Genomic DNA, 21301 nt, shown 5'->3' on the forward strand with positions numbered 1-21301 from the left:
ATTTTTTGAACAATGCACCACAGCTGGTTAGTCTTTTAACTTGTAAAAATAATGCTACATAGCGGGGCAGAGGACAGAGAAACTTTGTGGCGACCAGTTGTCAAATACAGTCTAAAATTGCTTTCCAATGGTAATAAAATACTAATATTTACCAATGAAATTTAAATCATAAATTGTACGTTTTGACTTTCGCTCGGTTTGCTTGCTAAAAAAAGGTTGCTTGCGTTTTGCAACAATGGACTTATATTAAAAGCACGTTTTATATATTTCATGAAACAAGTGGTTTGGATTTTTGGTAGCAAAAAGTGCTTTTCATGAAGCACACGGTTTGGTAGCGCTTTTTGTGCTCTAAAAGGCTTAAACAAATGCACACTACGAGCTTGAATAAGTTTTTTGGTGTTCGATATGTATAAATTTTTATAACATTTCTTATATAATTTAAAAAATATATACCATGTGTATTGTGTAAATCTATCTAATGTAATCAATAAAAAAAAAATTAAGAATGAATTTAATTTTCAAACTAAAATTTTGATATCGGATACAGTCAAAATTAGTTGTCTAACTTTCATAATCTCAAACACTCATTTTGCTCGTATATATAAACAGTAACGTACATAATCTATTTTAATCAACCATATTTCTCATAATTCAAAATAACCATAAGCTCTATTTTAAATAGTTCAAAATGTCACATAGGCCAAATAGTTTAACCAGAAAAATAATCTAGTACAAATCATATGATATCATATACTATATAATAAAAGTTGGGCTTAGAAACCGTGGTTACGCCAAGTGACTACACCATATTACAGAAATTTTTTTTAGATTTTTAGATTTTTTAAAAATATATATATATTTTCTTCTCCTATAATTCTAAGTTGATAAATATCTTAATTTAATTACAATTCAAATTCTTTATTTGATCCATTGATCCATCTAATTTTTATTTAATTATTATACTACATGTAAAAAAGAAAACATTTATATATAAAAAAAAATGTAGCAACGTGTATTAAAAAAAAGCAATGCATATTAAAAAAAAAAGCAACATAGTGTAATCTAATCATTCTCAAATTCTCCATCTAATCCTGACATATATATATATATATATATATATATATATATATATATATATATATATATAATTAGCAACGTGTAATAAAAAAAATAAAAAAAAAAGCAGCAACATAGTGTAATCTAATCCTTCTCAAGTTCTGCATCTAATCCTAATTTATATTCAATAGAAAAACAAAAGATAGCAAGTTATTTGTCCATGATTTACCAAAAATGTTTTCGGATAAAGTAAAAAAAATATTGTAAATAACATTATAAGTTTTTGAGTTTAAAGTAAACACCTTCTCTTTCTTCTAAAAAAAATATCTATATATAATGATGAAGAAAACACATACATATATCAAAGTTTGTTTTGTTTTTTTTTTTATCCAAAAAAAAAAAAAACACATTTCCTTTTTTCCATTAAAAAATGTGTTATTTTTTCTTTCTATTCCTATGAACTTTTTTTTTATTCCACTTTTTTTGGGATTTATGAAATAGCAACAAACACTTTGATTAGAAATCATAATTCCAGTGGGATTTAATTTCTATATCAAATGAAACTCTACTTTTATATATATATATATATATATATATATATATATATATGTATGTATATATGTATGTATGTATGTATTATAAAAAAAGCAGCAACTTTCTTATTTTTTTAGTTACTATACTACATGTAAAAAGAAAACATTTATATATTAAAAAAAAAAGTAGCAACGTGTATTATATAAAATTAAAGTAAAATTAATTATGTGTATTATATGTATGTATGTATGTATGTATTTATGTATCCTTTTTAGAGTGAAGTTTACTCCAATATGTGAATATCTAAATCTCATTACTTAAATCTCATGACAATGCAGGTATGCACTCTTTCTTCATTATTTATTTTTCACTTTGTTTAAGCTATTTTCCTTTAACTACAAAAATAATAATAAAAACTTCTCATATACGTACTTAAATTCACAAATTCCGCATTAGAAATTGATAGACAGATTAATCAAATTCATAATATTAAACTTTTGTATTCATTTGTTCTCTTCTACAATAATCGGTTCAGGTTTTTGTTAAATACTCACACTTTTATCTCTCAAAGTGATAGAGGAAATAAGCATGTATATTCTTTATTCTTTTTCTACATATATTTTTTTATTTATGATTTGTGTTAATTTCTTAATTTTGGATTATGAATAAGTTTGATTGTATTCTTAATATTAAATTTTGTTGTTTATAAGTTTTTAGTTGTCTTATATTCTTCAAAAAAGTGCGACACAACAGATTTGTTCAGCTGGTTGGAATCTCAAATTGTAAACTGATATATAAAAAATTATGAGGAATTAGAGATCTTGACTAAACAAGGGTCGATTCTATGGACAATTTGGAAGACTAGAAATAGAGCCATCTTCAAAAATCAAGAGCTACACATCCACCAAGCTGTGCATTCAGTCCCAAGATTAAAGGGTGAATGGATGCAGGCAACGATAGCTCAAGAGCAACACCACTTAACACCACTTGAGGAAAGACATTACAAATCCTTCTCAAGCTATAAGGAATGGCAGATTTTAATCATCATAGGAAACATAAACCATTGTGGTAAAGTAAATCGGGATGGAGGAGCCTTTGTGATTAAAAATCGCTTAGGACAGTCCGTCAAGAAAGGATGCTTCTCATGGTACATGAGGAATAAGAAGACCAACAACCTTTTGACTATTCGAGAAGCTCTCTACACCACGTGGAGGGAAGGATATAGGAAAGCCATCTTACTTGTGAGAGCAGTAAAATTAGTAGAGGAGGTGGAAACTACAAATACAAACAACAAGGAAGCTGTGATTCTCCTAGAAGACATCCGAATCCAAAAGAGAATGTTTCAAAGCCTATATATCAAAGTAGCCCCAGCACCTATATTTCAAGAAGTTCAGCAGTTGGCAAAGATGGCAACCCAGTCCTTTCTGCACATTATCTGGCACTAAGTCTTTTGTTTTACCAAAAAAAAAAATCTTCATAAAAAAGAAAGAAATGAAATAAAATAAAAGAATTGATATAAATTTCACAACAAAGCTAAATAGATAAGCCTAAGAAACATTTATTAACAATAGTTTTACCAGTATCTTAACATGATTTAAAAAAAAATTTTGAATAAAGAGTTAATTTATTAAAAAATAAAATAAAAGAGTTGATATCAATTTGGCAACAAAGCTAAATAGATAAGCCTAAGAAACATTTACTAATAATAGTTTTATCAATAACTTTTAATTAATGTGACTTTAAAAAAATTGAATAGAGAGTTAATTTATTGTAGTGATTTAAACTCTACTAAAATGTTTTAAGGGATTGATTTAAAAAAAATTCAAAGTAATTTGCTAATTATTAATTACTATATGCTAACTTCTAACATTGACTTTTTTTTGTCAAAAGAAGTGTTTCTCTCTCTCTCTCTCTCTCTCTCTCTCTCTCTCTCTCTCCGCAAAAAAAAAAAGATTATAATAAGAATTAGCTAGGACCTTCTGAAATTATCAAGTTAGGATTATGGGTGCCATTTACATGAATTGAAAAATTATTATTATTATTTGAGATTATCTGTTAGATGAAATTATTATGATTATTATTATTTTTTGAGATTATCTATTAGATGAAGACTTTTGAATCCTAATTGAGTTAGGATGTCTAATATATATATATATATATATATATAGAGAGAGAGAGAGAGAGAGAGAGAGAGAGAGAGAGAGAGAGAGAGAGAGAGAGAGAGAGAGAGAGAGAGAGAGTTTTTAGTGTATTTTTATATATTTCTACCACAACTGCTGCTTCTTCTTTTTACTGCCTCTTCTTTTTTTCTTTTTCTTTTTTGATATAAAGTAGAAACACTACTAATTATTCTAATCAAATCTCTACCCCATATATATATATAAAAGTTGGGTTTAGACGTTTTGATTGTGTCAAGTGGCTTCACCATATTGTAGAATTTTTTTTAGATTTTAAAAATATATATAACTTTTCTTCTTCTATAATTTCTAAGTTGATAAAAATCTTAATTTGATTACAATTTAAATTCTTCATCTTATCCATGTAATCATTATTTTGTACGTGTAGTGTATTATAAAAAATGCAACAATTTTTTTTTTTTTTCCAAGTTACTACATTACACGTAAAAAGAAAACATTTATATATTAAAAAAAAAAAGTCTAATACATCTTAAATTGTAGCAACGTATACTACACTAAAAAAAAGTGGTCTAATGCATCTTAAATTGCAAAAACGTAGAGACATAGTGTAATCTAATTCTTCTTATTTTTTATTTTTTTTATAAACCTTCTTATTTTTTAATTACTACACTAAAAAAAAGGTCTAATCCATATTGCAGATTTTTTTTAGATTTTTTTTTTTTAGGAAGAATTTTATTTTTTAGATTTAAAATGATAAGACACAGTAAAAAAAAAAAACCTTGAAAACATGGATAAGATAACTAATTGACATAGATTAAAAAAAAGTTATAAAGAAATTGAAAATAATAGTTACGGAGAAGAAACTAAAAGAATATATATATGTGCAATAAGCAAAAAGAGTGAAGGAAAAAAAAGAAAAGATAACAACAACTAAAGTTTTTGCATTTATCTGCTCTAAAATAAAAAATAAAAAATAAAAAAAAAAGACGATAAAAATAATTATAATTTTGTGTCTATCTATGAGGTGTTTTTATAAAATAAAAAATGAAATTAAACGTAACCGTGCAATGTGCATAACACATGCTAACTTAGATGAGGAAGCCTTAAGGTTCTTACCTTATAAACTTTCCAACCCCCATTCAACAGCCTTATTAATTTCAATTTGTTTTCGGGAGACTCTATGGTTTCTCCAGTGTATTGAAGGGAAAAAAAGCTATGTTTGGAAGAGACTTAGGTCTAATTATCTGGTTTCTTAATGCCGAGTTCTATTTTAAAAAAAAAAATTAAGTGGAACTGTCGAGTTCCACTTAAAAAAAAAAAAAAAAAAAAAAAAAAAAAAAAAAAAAAAAAACCCAACAAATCACAAACACAAGCTTTGACTGGTTAAACCATGATTTCATTATCTCGTTGTCTATGAATAAAATTTGGAAGTGTTGCAGCTCCAAAAGCAAAATTTCTGGTTTATGCTCATAAGAGAGTGCAATGCTTCATTTTTGTGTCTTTCCTGATATTTAAATCACCAGCAATTTAGAGTTCAAAATTGTAAGTTTCCCTCCAAAACACCATTTGACATTTTATCTTAAACTTAGGCAACTTTAACAATAAACTGAAGTAACATATGGCTAACAAGAAAGTTCCGGCATATGGCTGTCATGGTTATGCAACTATCTAGTTTTAGCTCAATGTTTTCCCATACATTATTTTCCCCAGGTGTGTGATGATATACGTGATGATTTACGTACATATTCTAGCACTAATGCTAAATTGCTGATAGGTCTGGTGGTACACATTCAATTCAACACATTTGTGTTACACTGTAAGAGGCAAAATTTTAAGCCAATTATAAAATGCCACATTAAAATTTAGTGGCAAATTCCAAATTAATGTCATTAAATTAATTAAATTAGATAATGACATGTGTCATCCAAATTGACATCACACTGGCATATCAAAATTTGCCGCATATCAAAATTTGCCACATGTCATTTGGCCCACAAGATAAAGATAAACTTCCTATTCAAAATTTATGGATAATTATCTTTATTAAAATAAACTAAATAGAGATAATGATTTATCTTTGTTGATTATTATCTTTATCAAAATATGATATAGATAAATAGAGATAATTATCTTTAAGAAGAATTTGGGCCAATCAAAAGTCTACTACATACTTTCAAGTATATCAACTCAAAGTGGAGCTTATCCTCTAAAATCACTATAAATAGAGGACATCCTCTCTCATTTTAGGAGGAGACGAAGTTTTTCAAGAGGCCCAAGCTCTGGAGAAATTTTATCTCAAGAATCTTGAAGATCTTGAAGGACAACAAATCTCTAACAAGCTCAAAGCCAGAGATTCGTTATGAAGACCATTTGATCCATCTTTCAACCAAATTGAAGAAAATTTGGCGTTTGAGTCAAGACCATAAAGAAGATAGAATCAGAGGAGCACTTTTTGTAAAAGAGTCAAAACAGAGATTGTACTTATTACTTGATTAATACAAAAAATATATTTGTAGAACTCATTTTTTTTCAATTTGTTTGATTTTTCTTCAATTGAGAAATTTGTGTTTACAAATTTTTGGCACGCCCGGTGGGACAATCTCTGCCTCTCATCTCTTCTTCATCAATTTGTCATATCATTTGAAGTCCTATGGCTTCAAAGAATATTCAAATCAACAACCCTCTTTTTGGAACAAGTGAACTTGATCCTATAATGGATTCAAACTCTTCATCAAGTTTTGACACTTCCTATGCTGGACCTATGACAAGGGGAAGAACAAAGGCTCTTGCAGAGGTTTATGCTCAAACAACACCCATATCTCGGCCCTCACTTGTTTCCAACGCTCCTAAAGCTCAGAAGTCGCGAACGACTTCGTCTACGCAAACGGCAAGCAAAGATGTAGCTGGTCTTGTCAAAGAAATGTTGTCTCAGCCAGCTTTGTCTCGAACTTCGGAATCAATCCAAGAAGTTCCAATAGCTGAAGAAGAGAACAAATCACCTGATGGCTCTGAGTTCTCCTTTTCAGAAGATATCCCTACTTCCAAGCTTATGGATTCTCCTCGCTTTGTTAGTTCATTTGCCATGCCAGTCATGATGACTAACACAACTTCTTTGGAGGAACAAGTCTCGACTATAGCTCAGACTTTAGAAGAATTAATGAAGTCTATGAAAGAAAGGGAAGCATTGAGAGACGCGCAAATAACTCTCCTAATGGATAAGATGGGGAATACATCTGGACTGAATCGCGAAGATGAAAGCTCTAGGCCAAACCAAACCCATAATGACAAACCCGAGAGTTCAACAAAGGATCTCAATTTCTCTACAGATGGGTCTATCTCTCCTAACCAGCTCAAGGAGTTAATCAAGGAAGCTATTAAAGATCAAGTTGGGGGCGGAAGTCAAGCATCCATTGCCTATGCTAAACCATACACTCAAAGGATAGATCTCTTGAGGATGCCTCAAAACTATCAGCCACCGAAGTTCCAACAATTCGAGGGTAAAGGCAATCCAAGGCAACATGTAGCTCATTTTGTGGAAACTTGTAATAATGCTGGAACTTATGGGGATCTCATGGTCAAGCAATTTGTTCGCTCTTTGAAGGGAAATGCATTTGATTGGTATACCGATCTAGCACCTGGCTCCATTGATAGTTGGAATCAAATGGAGCGAGAATTCCTAAATCGTTTCTATAGTACTCGACGTACTGTTAGCATGATAGAACTCACCAATTCAAAGCAATGGAAAGAAGAGCCTGTCATTGATTACATTCAGCGGTGGAGGAATCTTAGTCTCAATTGCAAGGATCAATTATCAGAGGCGTCTGCAATTGAGATGTGCATTCAAGGAATGAATTGGGCTATAAGCTATATTCTTCAAGGAATAAAGCCTAAAACATTTGAAGAATTAGCAACACGTGCTCATGACATGGAGCTTAGTATTGCCTCCAATGGCCACCAAGGTCCCCCTGTTCAAGAACCCCGTAAGGGGAGAGAAAGACAAGATACTCGCAAAGGGGGCAAATTCCCTCCTAAACCGGAAAACAAGCAGTCTTTGATTGTAACTACTGCTCCTCTCAAAGTTCCGATTAAGCCCAAGATGAAAGAACAAATGCCTACTTCCACTTAAGATAAAGGAAGAAGAAGACCAACATTACAAGAGATGCAAGAAAAACAATATCCATTCCCTGATTCTGATATCTCCAAAATGTTGGATAATTTACTTGAGTTGAAGTTGATTGAGCTACCAGAGATGAAGCGTCCTGAAGAAGCTGACCAAACAAATGACCCTAAGTATTGCAAGTATCATCGCCTCATAGGCCACCCTATAGAACGATGTTTTGTGTTGAAAGATAAAATTATGGAGCTAGCCTACCAAGGAAAGATCACATTTGATGATGAAGTTGTGACTTCTAATCTTGCCATGGTGGCCTCAACAACCACTTCTACTTTTCTTACCATTCAATTTGGTTCATTTGAGCCTATTGAGGTAAAGGTACCTTTCCCCCCAATACCAATTCTTGAGATATCTGATGACGACCCTCATAGGGATGAACATGCTTATAAAGATGAACCTTCAGTTACCGATGAAGAAGGATGGACCCTTGTGACTCGATGAAAGAATCATAAAGCAAAATACAATGTACATGCAAAGGAGAGTCCAAAGACACCTTGTGCAGTAAAAAGGCCAACGAAGGTGATGAAGCCTAGAACTGAAGTAGCAGTACTATCTCTTGAAGGTAAATCCGTGCAAAGCCCACGAAAACCAGTTACTTTACAAGAATTCATCCCCCGGCATTTTCAAGATTATGTCCTTTCATCTCTCACATGCTATCAAATAAGTGATGAGGAAGAATCAGATTGCGAGAAGGAGACAGAACGAGCTATCGTGTACAGGGCATGCTGGTCTTCAATCATTTTCACTGATGATGATCGTTTATTGGGCCCCAAGATTCACAATCGCCCCTTGTTTGTAACTGGGTACATTCGAGAACAACGAGTTAATCGTATCCTTATCGATGGAGGGTCTGCAGTCAATATTCTCCCACTCAAAATATTGAAAGAATTAGGAATCTCCTTAGATGAACTACTTCCCAGTAAGTTAATGATTCAAGGCTTTAATCAGGGTGGACAAAGAGCTATTGGGAAGATTAGACTTCAAATGCTCATTGGTGAAATGGAATCAAGCGCACTCTTTCACATCATCGATGCCAAGACCACTTATAAGATGCTTATTGGAAGACCATGGTTGCATGAGTATGGTGTTGTGCCATCTACATATCACCAATGCCTTAAATATTTCCAAGATGGACAAGTCAAGAAGATAGTGGCTGATGACAAGCCTTTTACTGTAGCTGAGTCACACTTTGCTGATGCAAAATTTTACTTGGAAGATGATAAGGTGGAAGAAACCCAAGTTGTGGCTTCACCATCTAGCAAAGAAGAAAAGCCCCACTCCAAAGCTTCAAGGATTAATTCTCCAATTGAGGAGAAGGAAACCAAACAAACCGAGACTTTTATAGAAGATAGGAAGCATCATACTCCAGAAGTAACTAGAGTAGCCCCTGTGCTACACTATGTTCCAGTCACCAAAAGAAAAGAAGGCCAATCCCCATTTTCAGGAGATGAGGAGTCAATATCAAAGGATTTGCAAGGATTAAACCTGCCAGTTACTAAAATCATAAAACCGAAATCCTCAAGTCAACCATTGAAAGGGTTTACAAGACCATCCCAAGGGCCGATTGTTGAGCATGGGACTTTGCCCACTAAAAGAACCGAAGAGGGTTTTGACCCTAACGCGTATAGACTCATGGCTAAGGCTGGTTATAACCATGAGAAGCCAACTGGTTTGGGTAAGCTCATCCCTGAAGCCTCTGGAAAAGGACAAAAGACATCGAAAGCCCAAGGTGTTGGGGCAACAAGTTCTAAGGCTGGAATTGGATATACTCCACCAACCCCCATCCATATCCCCATTCGGAAAGTTAGTGTTTTGGTGATTTCGGTAGATGATAAAGAAGAAAAACAATTTTCAAAGCCATCAAAGAAACCATCTGTTTTTGATCGCATTGGCCAACCCACTCCCCCTATCTCAGTCTTCGACAGGTTGGGGACACAAGAAGATGATAACTTTGTTAACGGCACTCGAAGCTCTGTTCTTATAAGACTCAGTCGTTCAACTTCTTCCCAAAATGGCACTCGAAGTTCCGCTCTTACAAGACTTAGTTATGCTACTTCTTCTCAACTCTCAAAGGATGAGAAGTTAAGACAAAAGCAAAATAAGATGTCAAATTTCCTTCACAGAGATGTTGACAAGACACTCCTTATGGATCAAGATTCAAATGAGGTTCGCAGCTCCATTCCATCTCGCATGAAGCGTAGAAGTATTTGGGAAGTAAATACTGGAGAAACCTTGACTGCAAAAAAACGTACAATGGTGTCCACAAAACAAAAGGTGGAAGACGAGGTTGCCGTTTCAGTAAATCATATAACAATCACTGAAGTCACAAAGGTGGAGTCCCCTATTGAAGACGATGCTGAAGATGCTCCACCCACATTTGAAGAAGGCGTGCAGGCTACAGTTGATGAATTGAAGGAAGTTAATATTGGCGCTACTGAAGACCATAGACCAGTTTTTTTAAATGCAAATTTGTCCCTAGAGGAAGAAGATGCTTATGTTGAACTCCTCAGAGAATATAGGGATGTTTTTGCTTGGACATACAAAGAAATGCCAGGCCTAGATCCAATGGTTGCTGTTCACCATTTATCAGTAAGGCATGGGGTGAGACCAACGAAGCAAGCACAACGTAGGTTCCGGCCTGAGTTAATCTCCCAGATTGAAGGAGAGGTCAACAAGCTTATTGAAGCTGGCTTTATTCGTGAAGTCAAGTATCCCACATGGGTATCAAACATTGTCCCTGTAAGAAAGAAGAATGGGCAAATTCGTGTTTGTGTCGACTTTCGTGACCTTAACAGGGCATGTCCAAAAGACGAATTTCCTCTTCCTTTAACAGAAATTATGGTTGATGCTACAGTAGGCCATGAAGCTCTTTCATTTATGGATGGGTTCTCTGGTTACAATCAAATTCGAATGGCTCCAAAAGATGAAGAGCCCACTGCTTTTCGTACTCCAAAAGGAATATACTGCTATAAAGTTATGCCTTTCGGATTAAAGAATGCAGGCGCCACTTATCAAAGGGCGATGCAAAGAATATTTGATGACCTACTTCACATGAATGTAGAATGCTATGTTGATGATCTAGTTGTGAAGTCGAAGAAAAAAATGGAGCATCTGCGAGACCTTCGTCAAGTCTTTGAGCGACTTCGTAGGTACCAACTTAAAATGAACCCCATGAAGTGTGCATTTGGAGTTACATCAGGAAAATTCCTAGGATTCATAGTTCGACACCGAGGAATTGAAATTGATAGATCAAAGATTGATGCTATTCAAAAAATGCCAGAACCTCGAAATATTCACGAGCTCAAAAGTCTTCAAGGAAAGCTTGCTTACATCAGAAGGTTTATATCCAACTTGGCAGGACGCTGTCAACCTTTCAGTCGCCTTATGAAGAAAGATGTCCCATTCAAGTGGGATCAAGCATGTAGAAATGCTTTCGAGAGCATCAAAACATACTTGCTAAATCCCCCTGTTCTACGAGCACCCATACAGGGGTGGCCACTTATTCTTTACATAGCAGCACAAGAACGATCATTAGGAGTGCTTCTGGCTCAAGAAAATGAAGAAGGAAAGGAGAACGCTCTCTATTACTTGAGTAGAACCTTGCATGGTGCTGAATTCAATTATTCACCAATTGAAAAGACATGTTTAGCTTTGATGTTTGCCATTCAAAAGCTAAGACATTACTTGCATGCCCATTCAATACGGCTCATCTCACGGGCAGATCCCATTAAATACATTATGACTAAGCCAGTTCTTTTGGGAAGGCTAGCAAAATGGGCTCTCTTACTCCAAGAGTTCGAGATAATATATGTTCAACAAAAAGCAGTGAAAGGACAAGCTTTGGCCGATTTCCTTGCTGACCATCCTATTCCTGATGATTGGGAGATGTCTGATGACCTTCCTGATGAAGAAGTAATGCTCGTTGAAATTTCACAGCCTTGGAGGATGTTCTTTGATGGAGCTGCTCAACGTTGTGGTGCCGGTGCTGGAGTAGTGTTTGTGACTCCATAAGGGGATATACTCCCATATGCATTTACTCTTACAGAATGTTGTTCAAACAATGTTGCTGAATATCAAGCACTAATCCTAGGTCTTGAAATGGCAATGGATGCAAAAACAACTCGTTTGGAAGTCTTTGGTGATTCAAAGTTAATCATAAATCAAGTGCTTCTACACTATGACGTGAAAAAGCCAGAATTGATTCCATATTGCAAATACGCCAAAAGGCTTTTGGGATGGTTTGATCACGTTAGTATTACACATGTCCCAAGAAATGAGAATAAACAAGCTGATGCCTTGGCAAAATTAGCAACGGCTCTTACCTTAACAAGATCCCGAAATAAAGATTCCAATATGCCAAACATGGGTAATACCTCCAAACTTTGATGAGGATGAGATAGAAGAAGAAGTAAACGCAATTTCAGTTTTTGACATAGAAAGAGAAGATTGGCGGCAACCTATCATTGATTATATAGAACATGGAAAATTGCCCAATGACCCTCGACATAGAACTGAAATTCGGCGACGAGCTCCACGTTTTGTTTATTACAAAAATACTTTATATCGCCGTTCTTTTGATGGTCTTCTCCTTCGTTGCTTGGATGATGAGGAAGCTGCCAAGGCACTTGAAGAAGCTCATTCAGGGATTTGTGGTGCTCACCAGTCAGGTCCTAAACTTCATTTTCAAATTAAGCGGATGGGTTATTACTGGCCCACTATGGTCAAGGATTGTATGGAATATGCAAAAAGATGTTCAGCATGTCAATTCCATGCAAACTTCATTCATCAACCTCCAGAACCCCTACATCCTACTGTAGCTTCATGGCCATTTGATGCTTGGGGATTAGATGTGGTTGGGCCATTGACGCCAAAATCTTCTGATGGACATTCATATATCCTAGCTGCAACAGATTATTTCTCAAAGTGGGCTGAGGCTACTGTATTTCGTGAAGTGAAGAAGGAAACTGTCGTGAACTTCATCAAAAGAAATATCATCTTTAGGTATGGTGTACCCCGTTACATCATCACTGATAATGGGAAGGAATTCTACAACAAGTTGATGGACAAACTTTGCAATGACTTTGGTTTTAAGCAGCATAATTCCTCCATGTATAATGCTCCAGCCAATGGTCTTGCAAAAGCCTTTAACAAGACTCTATGCAATTTGCTCAAGAAAGTTGTAGGGAAGTCAAAAAGAGATTGGCATGAAAGAGTTGAGGAAGCCTTATGGGCGTATCGTACAACATATCGAACACCTACCCAAGCCACGCCCTATTCTCTTGTTTATGGGGTAGAAGCTATTCTACCACTTGAACGTCAAATTCCTTCATTAAGGATTGCCATTCAAGAAGGTCTTTCTAATGAAGACAATGTTCGTCTACGACTTGAAGAATTAGAAGCATTGGATGAAAAAAGATTGGAGGCACAACAACGCCTTGAGTGTTATCAAGCTCGCATTTCTAGGACTTTCAACAAAAAGGTTCGTCCTCGATCTTTTCAAGTTGGAGATTTGGTTCTTGCTGTACGAAGACCCATCATTATCACCCATCGCACTAAGAACAAGTTTGTTTCAAAATGGGATGGACCGTATGTTGTTCAAGAAGCCTATACAAATGGAGCATACAAGTTGGTTGCTGAAGATGGTTTAAGAATTGGTCCTATCAACGGCAAATTCTTGAAACGTTATTATGCCTAAAGATTGAAGCACTCCTTGGTAGGAGCCTAAACTGCCTACCTCAACACTCAAAGGGTACATGATGTTTTTCCATTATTCTTGAAGGTGTTCACAAAAAAAAAAAAAAAAAAAAAAAAAAAAAAAAAAAAAAAAAAAAAAAAAACCTCCTTGAACTACGTAATGACTTGATCCCCCTCAAGGGGTACGTAGGCAGCTTGGCATTCTATGCTAAGTTCAGTCACATGTCCTAAAAATAAAAATAAAAAAAAAAACCTCCTTGAACTACGTAATGACTTGATCCCTCTCAAGGGGTACGTAGGCAGCTTGGTATTCTATGCTAAGTTCAGTCACATGTCAAAAAAAAAAAAAAAAAATCTTTTAACAATCATTGAAGCAAGAGCTAGAGAAATAAACAATCCATTAAAAAAATTGACATGATGGAATTCCTTTATTGTTCACAAAAAAAAAAAAAAAAAAGAAGAAGAAAAAAAAAAGAGAAAAGAAGAAGATGGTTATAATGATTATCTATTACAAGTCAATATTTCCAATTGTAATTCTCTAATTCATCACGGGCGGTCCTTAATTCTTGTTCTAACAACTCCAAGGATTCAGTGTCTGCATTGCTTAAAGTATGAGAAGTCTCTACGGAAGAAATCTCTTCTCGAATGTTTGAAACAATTACTTTCTGGCTTGACAGCTTTTCATCATTTTCAAGGGCAGAAGCTTCAAGTTCTTGCTTGTGGGTGAATAATCGTTTCAGTTCTTCTTGAAGCTCGTCTATTTTAGAATCAGTGTTCACTAATCCATCCTTAAGTGCCTCACCATGTGCTAATAATTCATCCTCTACCTTTAGCTGATCATCAAGTTGAACTTTATATTCTTCCAACTTTTTGTCACGCTGCTCGAGCGTCATACATGAGGAAAAGGAAGACTGTAGAGATGTAAAAGTATTGGCCTTATCGAAATATTCTGCAACCAATGTTTCTAATGGTGAAGGATTAATAGCTTGATTGGTTGTTATGGCCTCAAAAATCTTGTTAGCCCCATCAAGGAGTAAATATGTCCTGTTAAATGGAGTTCTAACAATCTTTTGTTGAAGACTTTTCCAAAGATTCAATGCAAGATCAATGCGGCGCTTCAAAATTTCATCATTAGGATTATATTCAGAAACTTCAGGAGCACAAGACTTAGTTCTTTGAGGAGATCTTGTAACATTCTTCCTAGAATTGGTATTAGCCACCTCTTCTATGCTCCTTGGCAATGCAGTAGATGACCGTGGACCGGAAATTGAACTTTCACTATCATTTGAGGCCACATCATTATCAATGTCCAGTGGCAAGGTTCGTTGATCGGACTAAAAAAAAAAATATAATAATAATACATAGTTCATAAGGAGTAACTCAAAAGAAAAAAGAAAAAGAAGAGAAGCAAGAAGAAGAATCAAAGACTAATAATGAATACCTGAACTTTGTTTCTTGGTGATGTAGCAAGAGATTGTGGATTGGAATTATTCTCAAAAGTCGCCTCATTGTCAACCTCCATGTTTGAAACTTGTTGATCAGACTGCAATCAAATACACATTGTTCATGTAAGATCTACTTTGCATAAAGAAAAGGAAAGTTTCTTCTAAAAAAAAAAAAAAAAAAAAAGACCTGATCCTTTGCACCCTCAAGGTTTTCAGAAGCACTTGTGATGCCTCTAAGGGAATTTGGGTTGATAGGTATTGTCAATTTGGGCTTTTTAGTCCGATTCCAATGATGATCACTATCATTATCATCACTCATTTCTTCAAGGACTGGATTTGCTCCTCCTTCAGATGCATCATGCACTTCTAAGGACCTTTCAACAGATGGGGCCCTTGGAGGAGGCCTCTTCAATTTAGTTGTGACACCTTGAGACTCCTTGGGCTGAATATGGTGGTTCACAGGTTTTGAGATGGTGTTTGCCACATGAACTTTGGGTAATCGAATATCCTTATTATTGTTGCTCTTGACATTGATAGGCTGAACTACCTTACTCTTGGAAGGAGGAGGATGTGCACTTGCAATCAAGATATTTACACCATCATCAAGATACTTCCCATGAATATGATTCCACCACTTTTTGTAGCCACTTGTAGTATGAAGTTTGAAATTAGCTGGGGTAGGAGGCATTGGGAAGAATGCTTTGCAACCAGTCTTGTAGAGAGTATATAATCTCCAAAACTCCACAATTTTATCCAAAGTCCCTTGACGAATGTCCTCTTTAATGGTACCTGGAATGTCTTGGCAAAGTCCAAATTGACGGCTAAACCGAAAAGGACTATAAGGTTCCACTATGAGATGACCCTCTTGACGCATAGACAAGTAAGAAGAACGGATACTTATAAAATATGACGATGAATTACGAGAAAGTCCTCCATCATCAAGAAAAGTCTCCTCCCTATTCCTGACATACAAATTTGCGTCCCATTGCATAGAAGTACCTTGTATCAACTTCCTTGCTTCATGTTCATCAAAGTGTTTGGCCCCTCCTTCCCCAGAATATACAACCATCTTGGGTCCTGAGACATCAATCTCATAATGAGTCCTAAAATAAAGACCTAGCCAGCCATAAATATAATGAACAGGGAAGCAGGCACCAGAACGACTAATCATTGGAGAAGAATGAGCAATCTTGTTTAGTCCTCGATAGAGACTAACTAGAACTGGTATTGCTAGACAAAAAGGGCGACCTGTTGCCATGAAGCTTGCAATCTTGAAGGTTCCGGGGCGAATTGTATTGGGATCTTCACTTGGCAAAACAAAGGTGCAAAGCCAACAAGAAAGTAATGCAGCTAAGTAGGTCTCTTCCCATAGCCCATCCTCAATCTTGAGTTCAATAAAAGGCTTTTTCCCATATTTGGACCAGCCTTGAATTTTATTAAGCGAACCGTTAGGATTATGAGTCTTGATTGCACGACTTAACCTCTTTGTCCTTCGACTTGGTGGTTTTGAATATTTCATTCCATATCTACACCAAAAGTTAACCCAATCGCTCGCCGAAACACGCGGGTCTTCTCCTTCCTTTTTAGAATTAAGAAGATGAAAGGCCGCGAATAGGTGCTCACAACTCTTTGGGATGAACCTCTCCACCTCGTCACTTCCTGTCAATTCCTCGCAGCAAGGGATGGCTTCATCGTAAAGACGACCAAAGATAGGAAGCCCGCCAAGTCGATATAAATCCCAAAGTGAGATAGACATCTCACCAAGTGATGTGTGGAGGGTGTTGGTTTGTGGACACCATCCTTCGCAAAATGCTCGCATTACATCAGCATTTCGATCATATGTGTACAGAGATGCTGAAACTGCGTCATAAATATGGGCCTTGTCAAGAGTCTTCTTGCTTCTAAAAAGAACATCTTCGAGCCATTCCCAATATAGAGGTATGTAACTCCACTCTCCATTGATCTTGAAAAGAGTGCCCCAACGTGTTCCGCCTGAAATTATACGACGGCCAAGAGTCACTAGATAACGAGACTCTGCAGTGTTCTTGTGAAGAGAGCTATGCAAAGACCACGCTCTAGAGGGGGAATCAGAATTCCGAGAGGCATCATAGGTCCACTCCACAATGTCTCTTGAGTCTTTAAGTTCAGGCCACCTTTCCGCAAATCGACCAATAATCGGCCTTTCAACGAGCATTGATATGTCTACTTCCTTAGTGTCATTCGATTCTTTAGTAACAACGAGATACTTCTTGCCAGATGAAGAGAAGTCCTTGAAGAGCACCATGATGAAAGGGCGAACCTAAAAAAAAAATGTACAAAAGAATATAAACTACGGTGCAAAGAAGGTTAAAAAAAAAAGGGGGCATGGACATGCAATAAAAAAAATAAAAAATAAATAAAAAGAAGCAAAGTTATTATATCCTTGTATGCAAGTATTGTTCCATTGCAAGATATCAATGGACACACATCCTGGCATAGACAATTTTCATCCTCAAAGTAGCCTTCTTCTTCAATGCAATCTTTGTCTTCAAGGAAGTCTTCGTATAACAGATAGACTTCGTTGTCAAGATTGTCTTCATCTGCAAGGAAGTCTTCGTATCACAGATAGACTTCGTTGTTGTCTTCGCCTGCAAGGAAGTCTTCGTATCACAGATAGACTTCGTTGTTGTCTTCATCTGCAAGGAAGTCTTCGTATCACAGATAGACTTCGTTGTTGTCTTCCTCTGCAAGGAAGTCTTCGTATCACAGATAGACTTCGTTGTTGTCTTCGCCTGCAAGGAAGTCTTCGTATCACAGATAGACTTCGTTGTTGTCTTCGCCTGCAAGGAAGTCTTCGCATCACAGATAGACTTCGTTGTCAAGATTTTCGTCGAGGTCGTTGTCTTGGTAGCTACTTGGCTTGAGGACTACTTGGCTTAAGGAACAAAATAAACTCTTGCAAGTTCTTCGTAGTGCCACTAAGTCATCATATTACCTATCCTAAACGGAGGTGAAACAACAAAAAAAAAAAAAAAAAAAAAGGACATGCACAAGTGAAAAGCTTTGATCAAGAATGTACCTCCAAAGGTTTGTGTGATTGAACTCTTGCAAAACTTAACGCCAAATCCTTAAAGATGGATCTTCTGCATGCAAAGAAAATCGTCAAGTAGTGAAGATTATATGAAGAAACTAGTGTACATTGAATCTATCGAACTAAATATCATACATATGTGATATTAGTTTAGAAAAAAAATTATAAGAAGAGGAGAGTATACCTAGTTACTTGACTGAGAAAGAAGAAAAAAAAAATCTTATGCCTTCTCCAAGAATTGTTTTTGAGATTTCTGAGCTTACGCACTATGAAAAAAAAATTGTGAATTATGTGCGGCTGGAGCTACCCTTTTATAGTGTTGGTCAGAGAGAGTTTAATTGCAACTAAAACTCATCTAGTTAAGACTAGATTAGCCCGGAAAAGAAGTCAAAATAAAGAAGAATTCTTGTATGAAGGAGGAATTTAAATGGGAGAAGAAGTCTTGACTTGCGATAAGAAAGAAGTTTTCTGCTTGCTGTTATCTAATGGAGTTCAAGATTAAGTGGGATTCTTTGAAATATAAGAGTTCAAATCCTTATTCAGTTTGGACTTTGTCTCAAACGGTTGAGGTTGTCTGCTTAATTTCTATTAGAAGTCCTCTAGTCCTAATTTGACTATGAAAAGAAGTCCACCTCGGGTAGAATAAGATCCAATGTCCATGTTCACGGGGAGCTATTGGGAATTTATGTTCACGTGGAACTATTGGGAAGAAGATCCGGATGACAAGTTTCTTATGTATATCACGTGGAGATTTGGATATACGTAAGTCAAAGCATTATATATATCACAGCAAGTTTCCTATGCTTTGGAAAACATGTCTGGGGGTACTTAAAGAAGAGCCAAAGTTACGAGCTGGACATTTAAAAAAAAAAAAAAAATCCAATGGTTTGGATTCACAATGGGAAAGTTTGGATCCTGAAACTAAGAGAATGGTGTATACAAAATTTAACACCATGCAAGTCGAGACTCCGCCCACTTTCCACACTCAAAATTGTGGACATGGTCAAGTCTCGAGGGGGCATTTGTAAGAGGCAAAATTTTAAGCCAATTATAAAATGCCACATTAAAATTTAGTGGCAAATTCCAAATTAATGTCATTAAATTAATTAAATTAGATAATGACATGTGTCATCCAAATTGACATCACACTGGCATATCAAAATTTGCCGCATATCAAAATTTGCCACATGTCATTTGGCCCACAAGATAAAGATAAACTTCCTATTCAAAATTTATGGATAATTATCTTTATTAAAATAAACTAAATAGAGATAATGATTTATCTTTGTTGATTATTATCTTTATCAAAATATGATATAGATAAATAGAGATAATTATCTTTAAGAAGAATTTGGGCCAATCAAAAGTCTACTACATACTTTCAAGTATATCAACTCAAAGTGGAGCTTATCCTCTAAAATCACTATAAATAGAGGACATCCTCTCTCATTTTAGGAGGAGACGAAGTTTTTCAAGAGGCCCAAGCTCTGGAGAAATTTTATCTCAAGAATCTTGAAGAACTTGAAGGACAACAAATCTCTAACAAGCTCAAAGCCAGAGATTCGTTATGAAGACCATTTGATCCATCTTTCAACCAAATTGAAGAAAATTTGGCGTTTGAGTCAAGACCATAAAGAAGATAGAATCAGAGGAGCACTTTTTGTAAAAGAGTCAAAACAGAGATTGTACTTATTACTTGATTAATACAAAAAATATATTTGTAGAACTCATTTTTTTTCAATTTGTTTGATTTTTCTTCAATTGAGAAATTTGTGTTTACATACACATACTGGGTTTCACAGATTCGGTGCTCAAGATCGATGCAGTTTTCGTGTTTTTACTGCTATTCTGAAGCAGTTGATAAAGTTCATTATTCATTGATAATATGTTTGAGGTCATATGTTAGAACCCCTTTGTTTACATCTAACTTTATTCCCTAAATTGTTAATGATTTTGGTATATTATTCAACTATATGAATTATGTGGTAAATACCATTGGAATGCAGTTTAGCTCTCTCAACTTCTAATACCAGCGGATTTCACACGTCTATAAAGAATCACATGATTAGTTAGTAGTTTCAGCATGAGTGAAACTGTGGTACGGTCAAGAGAAGAGGATGCAGAACTACAACGGAGCACAAAGAAGAAAATCACAGCCTTGGCTTCCCCCAAGTTGACTCCCCCCACTCCTCACGGAAAGGGAGCTTGTCTTACAAGGAAAAGCTGCTTGGTGAGATTCCGGGGGAGTTCAAGCAAGCATTCAATTTTGGACTTAGTATGGACACCGAAGCGGAGTCAAATGACGAGTTCCTTGAACTACCAATCGGTGAAAACGCTGTGAAGTTCTCTGGAAGCACGAAATCAAAAATTAGAGCTCCATGGACACATGCTATAATAGTCAAAGTCTTCAGGAAAACGGTGGGCTACCATTTCTTGCACTCTCATATATTAAGTCTGTGGAAGCTAGAGGGTCGGATGGACTGCGTTGATTAAGGGTATGACTTCTTCCTTATTAAGTTCCATGCCAAGGAAGATCATGACAGAGTTCTTAAGGAGGGCCCCTGGTTCGTCGGAGGACATTACTTGTCTATTAGGTGCTGGGAGCCTAACTTCAGACCATCCACAACAAGTCTGTCATCAGTGGCGGTTTGGATCCGTCTCCCCGAGCTTCCAATAGAGTACTATGAGCCTTCTGCTTTAAAGGAGATTGGGGAAGCAATCTGACCAATCCTGAGGCTTGACGCACACACAACAGCAAAATCCAGAGGAAGGTATTCTCGGCTTTGCATGCAAGTCAATTTCAATGAGCCTATTATCAAACTTCTAAAAATGAGGCGGATAGACCAGCCTGTCCAATACGAGGGGATCCATTCCTTGTGTTTTGCGTGTGGTCATGTGGGGCATAAGGCGGAGAGCTGCCACAACAAGATTAACACTCTGGTGAACAATGGGGCTGAAAAAGAAGCGAGAAAGAGTCAAGAAGCATTGAGACAAACTTCGTCAGAGGGGGAAGGAGATGCCTTTGGACCTTGGGTCCTGGTTTCACGTAAAAGCCAATCCTTTAGGAAGGCGTTGAAAGACAAAGATCAACTTCCTCATTCAGGGACTGATGGCCAAAGCCCAGGAGTCAATTTGCCTTTGGTCCTTTCAGGAATGCCTTAGGCTCAGGAAAAGATGATGGGGATAGCTA

The 21301-nt window shown here is 36.0% G+C and overlaps 1 protein-coding gene across 1 annotated transcript; it reads left to right on the top strand.

The window, feature by feature from the left end:
• The first annotated feature begins 8424 nt into the window (after positions 1-8424).
• On the top strand, positions 8425-11913 carry LOC142610468 (uncharacterized). Its single transcript, XM_075782278.1, has one exon. It carries the CDS (start codon positions 8425-8427, stop codon positions 11911-11913), a length of 3489 nt encoding a protein of 1162 aa, XP_075638393.1.
• Positions 11914-21301: the final 9388 nt, after the last annotated feature.

Source organism: Castanea sativa, chromosome 9 (assembly GCF_040712315.1).
Source record: "Castanea sativa cultivar Marrone di Chiusa Pesio chromosome 9, ASM4071231v1".
NCBI classification, from domain to species: domain Eukaryota; kingdom Viridiplantae; phylum Streptophyta; class Magnoliopsida; order Fagales; family Fagaceae; genus Castanea; species Castanea sativa.

Bases quoted from the DNA above. Each gene is read 5' to 3' on its own strand.
- LOC142610468 (XM_075782278.1), top strand. From the start codon at position 8,425: ATGAAGCCTAGAACTGAAGTAGCAGTACTATCTCTTGAAGGTAAATCC.